Genomic DNA, 13,375 nt, shown 5'->3' with positions numbered 1-13,375 from the left:
TTTTTAATTGTATAATTTCTGCATGCCATCTTACCAGATTTAAATTGATGGTTTATAATCCGGAATTGCCGAGTCCTGACGAGTCCGGATTACAGACTTTGTGCTGTATTGTTGTTGTATGAATTCATTTTAATACTTTTTTTAATAAATTGCTTCATTTTTGTAATTTAGCTCCGATTGGAAAGCGTGGCTGGAAAATGTTTTATGCCGATTTGCGAGATTTGGTTTTATATCTTCACAAAGTAAGAATTCATTTATGCTTTTGATGAGATTATTGATCAATATGATTATTTCTTAGAAATAAGAAATCAAAGTGTTAGAATTTGGTATTACTCTTGCAATGATTAAGGTTGTCTAAATAATAATTGAAAAAAACTATACTTTAAAAATGTGCACAGTATTTAAATTTTAGGTTATCATTTATGTCTCTAAAAACCCAATTTTGCAATTCAGTGAATTAATATGCATTTGTAGGTTATCCTGTATGTGTGGAGAATGAAAATTCATTTTCTGGCAGATATAGTTTAACATGTATTTTTAGTTCACATAAATAATTAAATTTGATAAATATGATATTAATTAGAATAGAAATGATATGAAAATGTAAGCCATTTTCTGTCAAAGTTTCTATGCATATCTTTGAATAACCCCTTGAGCGGTGCAGATTTTTGGATCTGTCATGAAGACCTGTATTTAAACAGCGTTTATTGCCTAAATTTGCAATTTAGTCTCTATTTTCATAAACTTACACTCACTAAGATCACATTTACAGTATTATAAAGAAAATAAAACAGTAAAATATCTTAAATTATAAGCTAATATATGCCAAGTGACAAAAAAGCTTGTGCCCAGATAAATCCAGTCATGGTGTTCAGAGGGCTAATATTGTGTGCTGTGTAATTTAAGAATAATAATGTCATGAACAATGTTTGATGTTAAAATAAAATTGAGACTATTCTATATATCAAATATAAATTTTTATTGCATAGCTTAGAAAACTTAAAATTATGTGGTTACGTTACAGTTCATGTAGATAACATAATATTTCCCCACTTCATTCATTCTGTACAAATTCTGTTGTAATCGTAAGCACTTTCTAAAATAGTCACAGCAGATAGGGAGAATATAGGCAAGTAAACAAGTCATTTTACTATTTTATGCATTACCCAGGTTTGGTTGATTCTCTATTTTTGAACTGAAGTTTATTTTCATTTACTCAAGTTGGAATATGATTCAAGTTTTATTACTAATGATCTCACTTGTGTATAATTTTGAAATAAATAATATTACTCATACTGCTTTCAATTTAGTCTCTATTTTCAGTAATTTCAGTAATTTACAGTAATTTACAGCATTTACAGAGATATGTAGGTGGTTTTAAACTATGTGAAGACTATCTGAAAATATTGTTGATTTCTCTCTCATAACAAAAGAATTCTCTTAAAATAGTTTCTATAAATCCCATAGATACAAAAAAATTGTTGCTTGAAATGCTCGCTTTTTTTAATGAACTCTTTAGATTTACAAATGAATCTTGTATAACATGAGAGCATTATATTTTCAACATCAGATTAATTTTTGTTTATTTTTAAACTATTTTCTTTAAGTTCAGTGTGCAAAAATGAGAGTGACATAGGTCTTCACATGTATCACTGCATAGCATTATTCCAAACTGTTTCTAAGCATGCCATAACATTTTTTAGATTTAAGACTATTGGAAATGTGAAACATTGACTAAGAAAGGAATCTAAAGGATGCTAGGAATTTTTATTCAGAAATGAGTTCCAAACACAAGAAGACATAACTGATACTTGATCACTTGCGCTAAAAAGACATACCACACACGTCAAGATGCTTTTGTCTCAAACCACGAGCGACATGAACACTACGTCGATAGGCATTTATCGCAAAAATGAAAATAACGGGGTGCACACGTCGCCTAAGAACAAGATTGTTTATGTCTCGAGTTACAGCTTTGGATTGCATTCACAGACGCGGAGCGGCGTAAATGAGACAGCGGTAGCTTGTTATATTGTAGTGCACTGCACCACAACCGTGAAGTTTAGTCGTAGCGCAAGAGGTTAACAAGCAGCAGTCATGAAACTAGTCCTCAGTTTCCAAAAACATCCAATAGGAGTTCGATTGGATTTAGCAGTTGAATACTGTGATCCGTGGGAGGTCACGCAGCCAGTCCATGCAGTAAATATTTTTACTTTCCAAAGAGCTTAGCAGCAGTTCCTGTACAAAGATGTGTAATGTCGTATATAACTCACAAAAAGAAAGTTAAGGCCAACAGCACCTCAGGAATTCACTAAAGTAAGAAAGAATGCATTAAAGTAAGGAAAAGAAGCATTTCTACAAAAATCATTAAACTGAGGATAAGATTGCCCTTAGAAACAAAGTTTATTCTAAAAATGACACACTTTTAAATTCTATTTTAATATTAATTTGAATTTTCAGTTTTGACTTTTGCATTCATTTTTTCCTCCAGTTTCGAGTAGCTTTAATGCTCTTAATATGCTTTGAATTACTTATACATCATTATTAAATTTGTGCTTTGAATTAAATCGATATCCAGAACTTTAAGTACATTTCATCTCAGAATCAAAGGATATTCTACTAATCAAAAGATACTGTCACTTACTAAAAAATAATTAAAAACAATTTATACAAAAGCATTATTTAACATATGTTTGCCAGTTTATTAATCTCAAAATTTTGCACTTAAATGCATTTATGGAAATTTAGAAATTATAAAAAAAATTATATCCCCTGTTTACAACAAATTATTCTTTTATATGGTATACAGTCACCTTTAACAGAAATGTGAACCGTAGATCTTGATTTTATAGAATTTACAGCTTTTCATCAAGTCTTGTAGATCTGCACATCACGTTTCTGAAAATGCACTTTTCAGATCTCTGAAGGTCTGAGAAGACATTTGATGCATTGCAAATTGGCTGCCTGAATCATCCTATACATACTGAATTGGGTTCAAGGTCTGGTGTGTAACTGCCGATTCCATTCAAGAGATATCTTTCAGATATTTTGACATCAGAAATGCTTGGTTGACAAGCACTATCATCCATTATCAAGAAATATGTGCCAACAGTGCTGCCCAGACAATATAGTGATTAAGGGAGAGCCTATTGCGGTACTGAAGGGCAGGTCCCCCCCAGAGTGCTCTGCATCAAAATTGGGTTCAGAACTGAGCTAAATCAAACTCTCATTTGAATGGTGCTCAAGGCTGTTGCCAACGGCAGGAATAATCAAGCGCTCCTTGCCATGAGGAATTTCATGGGCTTGGGCTGATTATGTCAGACAAGGGAGCATAAGCAACAACAACAACAGAGCAAGAGTTTGAATCCTGGAGAAGGCATTGATGTTTGTAAATGTAATAGTGTCTTTGCAACATGGAGGCACTCTAAATACATGGCGAGCCAAAAGCCTTCTTATGTGGGTCATGTGGAGAGAGGGGTGAGAGACCCCCGACCCCCCGCCAGGGTGCTCTCCCACAAAATAAGTTGGAAAATAGAAGTCCAATGTCCTTGAGGCTCTGGCAAGCATTCTTCCATGAAATTACATAGACAACTACAGCATGTGCCAACAGTAATTCAGAAAGCCTCATATGACCTCCAAGACTTTGACCGTATATTTCTTACTTGCTACAGAACCTCCATCAAAAATACACAGATCAGTGTAGCCATTTTTAATGATTAGTCCCCCCAAACCAGGAAACTGCTTTTGTGGAAATAGGATCTTTCATTAATAACAGAAGGGCAAGTCATGTGTTCCATGCTCCCTCCAGAACAAAACTCACCTAAAATCAAAGTAAAACTATATCTTGACTCATCTGTAAAGAGTACATGGTCACATTCTGGGTTCTCTAGAACAAGATGATGACAACATGTTAAAGGGACCAGTCTGGACCAGTCCGGAAGTTGAAGTGAGTAGGACACAAGCCATTGATTTTTTTTCTTATGGCATTCAACCTTGTGAAGTTTTCATGCAGTTATAGAACGTCCAGTTCAAGCTCTGGCGGGAGCCAGAAGGTCTAAAACTAACTTTCTTGTACTCGCTTCATGGTTTCTTCTAACTGAGAACTCAGGCCCAATGATATGGCAAACAGCATTGCTAGCACTATACCGATCAGAGTGGAGTCTTTGGATTTAGTTGGTTCTCATAGTTGCCTTTTACCAAGCTGTCTGCTAACTCATTCATTGCTTAAAGTGTGGTTCCAAGTTGTTGATGAAAGGATATTTAGATCTTGGGCAAATTTCATTTATATTCCCTCCCTTGAATCCACCAGTCAACCATCACTTTTGCCCCTTGCTTAAATGGTGCCTTTGAATCACAGCTGATGAATATTTGTTACTCCGTGAAAGTGCATTAAATAATTCTACACAGGTGAAGTCCAAACATATATGTCCATTGCATAACCCATTGTCAGTCAACTAATTTGCATATTTCCTGCACTAACCTATGTGCCGAAGTCTAGTTTTGTTTTCAGTTGCAGATAATTAATATAAATAATTACACCATTGGGCACTTGTTGAAAACTTAAGTTATTGAATTTATTTTTACAAATCATTCATTAATTTTGATGCACAGTCTAGTACAATAAAGTAGTTAATCATTTTATATCTACTTGATGTTTAGCAATGAATATTTATTGTGATAGTCACTCATTCTTTTAATTGTATATATTTTTCAGGATGAAAATGGATTTAGAAAGAACCAGTTGTATGATAGTCTTCATAATTCTATTCGCATTCATCATGCATTAGCAACCAGAGCCACTGACTATACTAAAAAACAGCATGTGTTCCGACTCCAGACTGCAGATCAAGCTGTATATCTCTTTCAAACAAGGTACCATAAGGATTCTAACCAAGAGTACGTTTTTTTAATGATGAGCAATGAAGTAATGGTGGAGGTGGTGAAGTAACTTGAGAGTATTTTCCAAATATTATACAGCAAATCATAGCTTTTTGTTTTGTTTGGTTCTGTACTTTATTAATGTAATTACCATTCTAATTAGTATAAATATTAAGATACACCTATTGAGTTCATATTATCAAATTATGCAGAGATTCTTGTTTTGTTTTTCTAATTAAGGGTTATTATATTTCTATAATTTCATAATTTCACTTTGTTTTATTTTTATTTAAATCAATAAAATAATCTTTTAATAGATGTGTTCCCCCTTTTTTTCTCTTATAAAACAAAATTCTTTAAATAAAAATTTGAATGTTGATAGCACATAGACAAAGAATGACATGTTGAGTAAAACTGGTGCTAAGTTTAGTGTTATTATTGTGGGTTTTCTTAGTGTCCATTAGATAGTGAAAGTTAGAAATAAAAATAATTGCAACATTGTAGACCTGTATGTCTGTAGCAAATTATTGACTTGACTAAAACTTGTTTTGACTGGGTAAGAATAATTGATGTTGATTTAGTAACAAGTTTAATTTTGGGATATTTCACTTCCAAAACTTAGCATACCCATGTGTTTTGAATAAGACTTGTGCTTGAGCATCTTTATTCAATGAAATCAATTCATCCAGCATAATAGTTTTAATAAATTTTTGCATATTTATTTATTTTATGTGATTTCTTTCTTACTGTATTAAGTTAATATCAATAATTAATTATCAACATATTTAACTCTTGAGTCCTTGATTATCATTAATCTCCTTTAAAACTGCATTAATCCCCAGACAGTCAATACCATCCCTGTTCAGGATCTCTGAGCTGAATGATTAAATCCATACTGTGTGCACAGAGCATAAGTTTAAACAACCAAGTTAAATTCAGACACTGTATCTTGCAGAAAAGTTCTGTGAAACTGAAGTATCTGGCACTTACAGTTTTTATGAAAGTATATTTTTAATACCCACAGTATTCATGTATGGATCTGATGGATCTGTGTCAATCTGTACACTGCTTGGCAGCATTCCTACTTGTTCCCACTAAATACATAGGTAGTCATCATTCAGCTTGTATCTTTTATTGGAACATCTCGATGGGAAAACATACTTTATTTTCCTTTAACAGTTCTTGCTGAGTTGATTGTCCATTAAAGTTTGTCTATTAGTTTTGAAAAACTCTGTGTTTATTATATTATGGAAACATTTATGGGCCATATGTGTCCTTGAATTGGTGTGGTATTAAATTCTGATATTTAGAAAAACATCTCCTTATTACATACATTTTTTAGTATAATGATTAATGCAAATCTAATGTTAACACATTTTGTCATCCTTAATTTGGAAGCAAATTTATTAATTGGGTAGCAAAAATATAAGGAGTAACTTTATTTCATCATAAATAAATATGTGAATGAAAATAAATAAAATATGTGTGTCTAATTGCAGTATTAAAAACAGTATTATTCAATATTATGCAAATGGTAAAATTACTGTCAGTTTTAAGTTTAAATGATTATGTTTTTGACATATAATTAAATTTTTGTGAAAGAAATAATACCATAGTACCTCTTGTTTTTATTTATATTGACTGCATCTATGTATTTTCGGATTATCTCAAAAAAGTGTATGAAATTGTTTGCTTATTTGAAAATTTACTTTCTTGATTCAGAAATGTAGTTAACGCCTTTCCAAACAAATATGTTTTATTAAATTATCTCATTCAAAACATTTAATATAAAACTTCTTTCTGAGAATCACATTTATAATTATTTGAGTATAAATTTTATGTAAATAACACTTTATTTAAAATCCATTTTGAAGTTATTAATGCATATTCAATTTTAAGTGTGTAAAAATTTATATAGCTAAATAACTAAGTTTTGTTGTGTGCTGTTTTTAATATCTTGCCAAAATATATGCTAATCAAGATTTTAAAGTTTTTTATTGAGATAATCCTTTTTATAAACAAATTAGAGTAATAAAAAATACCTGTTTTATTACTGAAAGGAATTTTTAATCCATATTTTTATTTTCCTTGTGCATTTTTCTTTTAAATAAAATAACATATAAACCTATGAAAATACATTGTTAGATATTTGATGAAACTGCCAAATTAATGATTTTTTATAAATTAAATTAAAATATTTATTGAACGAAGTATCATGTTCAACATAAGTTGATAAGTATAAATTGTCAGCATCAATTTTAAACAAAGTTTAAAATTTATTTAAATTAAAAAACATTCTGTCCCATTGATTTTGATTTGACTTCTGACTTGAAATCAGTTAGTCATTATTTTAAGTATTCCCCCCTTTATTATTTCTCTTTTAATATTAGTGAAGTGCTTCAACTCTTTGTGTCGTTCAGACTATTTCTTTATTAAAAAGAAATGGAAAACTCTGAATAAAGTACAGAATAATTATGAACATTTTATCTTGGAAGAAATGTATTTATTATGTTTGCACATTTTTGCTCATGCTCTTTCATTCGCTATCATTTAATATTGCAATATATTATGATGATTAAAAATATAGTTATAAAATTAGTTAAAAACATTCATGTTTTTGCAATGTGGATCAAACAATTGTATTCTTATAATGTATTTTAAGAACTGGAAAGGCTATAAGGCATCATTTGCTTACTTAACATTTTTGGGTATTTATTTTTTTGTGGTTTAAATTCATGCTTTGTATTTAAATACTCTGATATTTGTATGTGTGATAAATATTAAATTATTACAGTGATTCAAAGGAGCTGCAAAGTTGGATTGATACCATAAATTATGTTGCTGCATGCCTTTCCGCCCCTTCCCTTTCAGGAGCAGTGGGTTCTTCACAAAAGAAATTTCAGAGGCCATTGTTACCTGTTGCGCCTACAAAGTTGAATTTTGTAAGTTTGTCTATAAAACAGTATTGAAAGAGTTTGAGTCAGTTGTGCAGAAAAGAGGTTTACAATATATTTTATTGTTCTTGTAAATGGATTTAAATTTACGTTAATGAGATAACTTTAAGGAAAGTTTCAATTCTTAAATAGTTTTAAAAATAAGAGTACTTAAAAAAGAAGAAGTTTTTAAAAGATTTTCGAAGTTTTGTGTCATTTACAAAATCAATGACTAGATGCTTCAAGAAAAAATAAATGCAACTCGTATAAATCTTACATCTTGCTCAGATTTTGTTTCTACAGAAATCTTATCTTGTGGTATACAGAACTCTATGTAGGAGTTACATCAGTGATTTTAAATTTTAATTTCCAGCATTATATAAAAGTCATATGATAGCTATTAATTTTGAAATGATGCAGTTTAAAGAGATTCATTATAAGGAGTTACTGTAGAGTCCCTCCAACTCCCAATATCTCAACATTCTGTATAACTCGACAGTTTTTTAAGATCTTTTATAGATATCTCTAGGCCAAACAGAGCAAATGTTACATTGAGTACATATAATTATTATTTATGCATATGTCTTTCCTATTCTTTTCAAAGATTTGAGTGTTTTTTTTTTTTCTGTAATTTTTGTCGTTTTTGCATAGTGTCATTAATCCTTGAAACAGCCTAACAAATTTCAAGATATGTTGTAATATTATGTAAGTTTTGTGCCTGCATCTTATTGCAAACTAGTTCATTGCAGGTTTTGTTCATCAATTCACATCCATGCATATAAGTGTTAATGTATTTTTGGAAACTTTTGATTTTGATTTTTTGTTAAGTGAAAATGCTATTAAAAAAGAAAAGAAAACAAACTAATGCCTTAAAGAGACTGGACAAAGGGGAAAGCGTAAACAAAATTACCATGGATTTAGGTGTTGGACGGACTACTTTGATAGGGTGGAAAAAGAAGAGGTCCAAAATCGTGTCTTGGGGTGTGAAAAGAGCATGTATGGATAGTTTAAAGGGGGGAAAAAAGTATGAAAGGTGGTGAATATGAAAAAGTGAGTGAGGCACTTTTTTTGTGGTTCAGACAGCAAAGGGAACCTCTTTTTCAGGACCAGTTTTACCAGAGGAAACTAATTTTGTGATGGATTTCAAGAATGAGAACCTAGATTTACTGTTAGTGTTGGCTGGCTCGACAAATGGGAAAAGCGGTATGTCATCAGGCAGTTAAACATTTGTGGGGAAAAGCTATTTGCTAACTTCGAAAATGCTGCAATATTCAAGAATAATTTCTGCAAACTAATTGAAAAGGAGGCTATATCTGGAGATAAGTTTATAACTGTGATGAGACTGGTTTGAATTCATGAATGCTACCTTTGAAAACGCTGGCGTCCAGGGGAGAACAATTGGCACCTGGATACAAAAGAAGCAAGGAGAAAGTCACAATTTTGGCATGCAGCAAGCAGCCATAAGCTCAAACCAGCGCTTATAGGTAAATCAAAAATTCCCCGCATATTTAAAAATGTAAAAAAGTTCAGTAATGGGACCGAAACCAACTATGATCTTCCTGTTTGGTGCCAGAATCAGTCAAATGCATGGATGATTTTAGCAATATTTAATGACTGATTTCATCAGCAAACTGGTGGAAAAGTTTTTAATATAAAAAAATCTACTAAGGAAGGCGATTGTCATTCCGAACAATGCCTCATCCCATCCTGATGCAGAACAGTTACAAGACAGATATAAGAGCAATCTTTCTCCCTCCTAACATAACTTCATTGTGTCAGCCGATGGACCAGGGCGTTTTAGAGGCATTGAAGAAAACATACAGTCATAAACTTCTTTAATTTTTTGTCCTAGTCGTGGAGGAAGGGTGTGATGTGATCGAGAAACTGAAGAAAATAGATACGTTGGATGTTGTTGGATTGATAGCTTATTCTTGGAGTGAAATCAAGCAGATAAGCCTCAGTCTTTCCTGGAGAAAGTTGCTTGATCATTCAGGAAATGATTTCATGAAAGCAGAGAAGAGACAGAAAGTTGTGAAATTGATGACTTATTTAAAAAAATTCCAGTCTGCAAAGAAGTTATTGAGGGTGATGTTGAAGAATGAATGGGATAAGATGAAAATTGTGAAATTTTAGAACATGCAGAAACAGTTGTACCGGTGAAAGATAGTGTGGATAAAAATGAAAAGATTGAAGACAGTGGAAAAGCTAAAATGGTGGCCCATAGTGAAGGACTGAAGGCCGCTGAAGGAATGTTCCTTTGTGTGGAGGAGCAAGGTGCATCTGGTATGGACATTTTGTTCCTCCGTCATGTACGGGATCAAGCTGCACGATGACTCCTGTTTTGCTAGACTGTGACATAAAAAATCAACATTAATTTAGTTATATGCTGTACATTTCCTTGTCCAATATTGTACTGCAAATGTGTAGAGTAATTTACAGTTAAATATTGAGAGTTCTGAAAAACCCACCCCTTACTCCATAAAACTCGACTTTCCAGAAACTCGACAGTCTCTTAGTCCACATTGGGTCAAGTTTGTGGAACTGTGCTGTTCTATTTTTAAAACAGAAGGAAATTTCAAAATAAAAATGCAAATTAAAGTTAGAATTTTGTATTGTATGATTTTTATTTTATATATTCATTTTTCTGAATGAGTTATATGAATAAATTTGATATTTAAATTTCTTTTCTATAGCGTGAGCAGCTATTAGAACTAGAAAGCAAAGTCATGAAATTAGAGAAAGAGATAGAAGAACATTTATCACATCCTCCTGACCGAAGTGCCAAATCTAGATTTGTTAACGAGTATGTGGAGAAAGAGCAGTTCTTGCAGTATGAGGTAGGTAAATCAACTGTTCGTATTAAATAAATATTGGCATTAAATAATTGATCCTTAAATAATTAATCATTTAATTTTTCTTTACATGTATCATTAAATAACATTTTTTATTTTCCTTCTTTTTGTAATTTTATTTTATTTATTAAAATTTACTGCATCTGTTAGTAAAAATATACAAAATTTAATAATTTTTGTTTTAGAGAATTATCTTAGAATGAATATTTATGCATTGGTTACATTTATGTAAATGTATAAATTTTTACATTTTTATTTTTCTAATTTCTTTTACAGTTGAAGAAAGAGTTGACTATACATAGAAAATATAAATCTCATTACATTATACTGTGCTAGATAAATGTCTTAATGAGTCATGTTTGGATATGCTCAAATAATTCAAAACTTTGAGATGTAGGATTCATGCATTATTAACTATAGAAGGAAATATTAATAATTATGGGTGGCTGAGTGTTTAATAATAGCTAAATGTAGATATCATTTAACTATTTGATTAGTATATTAATTATCTATTAGAAAATTCTGACTGAAGGCAAAATTTAAAATGGTAGTTGAAAGTAGGCTAATGGCTAATTTGTTGTATCAATATAATTAATTGGGTGCAGATATGTTTTCAGAATAATTTGTAGTATTAAACTTTATTTATCTGAATTATATTTTTTCTTATTACATTTCATTGATCTTTGGCTTATTAAATTTCATTTCATCTTAGTTAAATATATCAACTAGGGATATTTGCAGATATTTTATGAAGATTCAAACAATGTTTAATCAGTTAATAGTTGTGCTTAATCTTTTTACTTCAGTATATGGTACATCACTAAGTTTATCTACACAAATACTATTAATACATTAATTATTAATTTTATATTCGTCATATTTGAAAGTGCTTTCATAAACAAAAGCTTTTCCTCACTACTCAAGCTTCTCAGTGTAAAAGTATAAGAAAATTAAAAAATGAAATTGGGCAAAGAACATAAAATTTAGAATATCCAGTTAGTAAATGCTAATATATTTTACATCAAAATTGAATCACTAACAATTAGTTAATCTGAACCAGGTATTATAAAGTGAATTAAAATTAGTTTGGTGTTCCTTTGAAATGGCATTGCTACACAACATGAAAGACCTTTCAGTGTAACACAAAAAAGGCAATCCTTTTAAAAATCTGGCCAACCAGTGGCCTAGTGGTAAAAGTTGCTGAACACTGATAGTTCTTACCTGCATTTGATTCAGGGCGAATGGATTGGCTGCATGGGTGTTTTTATGGTGCTCACCATGTGTAATGTGTATATGAGCCAGCTTCCCTTAAAAAGTCTTCCATGAAAGCATCCCTTCCCTTAGGCAGATACCCCTTGTGTGCTTTGCCACAATTAACCTGTTAACTGGGGAATAAGCTTTCAGTAAAATCGTTTCACAATGGGGACTTTTCCCCTTGCAGTAATTTCAGCACATCGCAAGAAATAAATAAAAGAAAATCATTTTAAAATATTTAATGATATTAAATATTAAAATTAAACATTTTTAATCTGGAAAAACAAATTAATTGAACGAATTTAAACAATTATTTCATATGATATTCCCTAAAGGAATGCGGCATACACAAAACAACACTGCAGTCGGGACACCAAAATCTCGATTCTTTCCCAAGACCTTTGGAATAGCATAGTTTGCATCTCCTCATTACATTTACTCTTGAAGAGTTGGATGGTATATAGTCTGCAAAATGTCTTTCAAAAAGTCAAAGTTTTGGTGTCAAAGATGATCGTCCTGTACTAGTAGATGGCAACTGCGATCCGTCTCTATATTTTTCAACACCTTTTTCTACACTTTCGATAAGGAAATGAAACCTATCTAGGTGACCGCCATCTTTCTTGTATAAAAGATATGCATTCAAACACACCATGTCTAGTGCATGTTAAAATATCTTATAGTAATATTTTTTTACTTGGTTTCTAGCGATTTCATAAGTTTTCATTTGTCCGTCAGCAAGATCAACTCTTCCCATATTTTTGTTGTAGTCAGCGATAACTTCCGGTTTTGATATCGTTTTCCGTCGTTTTTCTATTTCTACAAATTTATTGTCGTGGATAGTACACAATATAATTACATTCTTTTTGTCTTTCCACTTCATAATCATTATTTTGTCTCTGTACCTAGCAGATGTTCATCTTTTTTCAAAACACAATTTTTGATATCAGATGGTATTCCCTTTCTATTTTTTCGCATAGTTCCTACAACATCGGTTTTTCTTCTGCACATCTTCTCAGCTAGATCAGTATTAGTATACCAATTATTGAGATATAGCGTATATCCCTTATCCAATAAATCGTGGCACAATTCAAGAACAATAAGATTTGGTCCCTGTTCTTCTGGATAGTTCGAACCATACTGCGTGTCTTTACCTGTGTATATAATGAAATCACTTATGTATCCGGATTTACTTTCACGTATTTTATACAATTTAACACCAAATCGACTTCTTTTCAGTGGAATGTACTGTTTCCAAGACAGTCTTCCTTTCCATAGCAAAAGAGACTCATCTACAGATATTTCCTTATCTGGTACATATAACACCTTGAATTTGTTTCTCAAATAGCTCAAAATGGAATTGATTTTGTAGGTTTTTTTGTTGCACACTTTTAGATTGAAAGCATTGTTATCACTAAAATGTAAAAATTTTACTAACAGTTAAAATCTTTTCTCTGATAT

The 13,375-nt window shown here is 31.3% G+C and overlaps 1 protein-coding gene across 7 annotated transcripts in view; it reads left to right on the top strand.

Annotated features, from left to right (window-relative positions):
• Positions 1 to 13,375, top strand: part of LOC118188103 (PH and SEC7 domain-containing protein 3-like) — a 306,258-nt gene that overhangs the window by 273,200 nt on the left and 19,683 nt on the right. For 6 of the 7 annotated variants that reach the window (XM_085820856.1, XM_085820855.1, XM_085820859.1 and 3 more), the window contains exons 11-14: positions 172 to 242; positions 4,715 to 4,896; positions 7,673 to 7,820; positions 10,505 to 10,648. In XM_085820856.1, the coding sequence (XP_085676982.1) occupies positions 172 to 242; positions 4,715 to 4,896; positions 7,673 to 7,820; positions 10,505 to 10,648 (545 nt within the window). The remainder of the gene's footprint in view (positions 1 to 171; positions 243 to 4,714; positions 4,897 to 7,672; positions 7,821 to 10,504; positions 10,649 to 13,375) is intronic. The other variant, XM_085820857.1, reaches the window with a different exon arrangement.

Source organism: Stegodyphus dumicola, chromosome 7 (genome assembly GCF_044657685.1).
Source record: "Stegodyphus dumicola isolate Sdum_Otavi_A_Nest chromosome 7, ASM4465768v1".
Lineage (NCBI taxonomy): Eukaryota > Metazoa > Arthropoda > Arachnida > Araneae > Eresidae > Stegodyphus > Stegodyphus dumicola.
The sequence above is the reverse complement of the archived record's forward strand: the minus strand, read 5'-3'. Positions and strand labels throughout refer to the sequence as shown.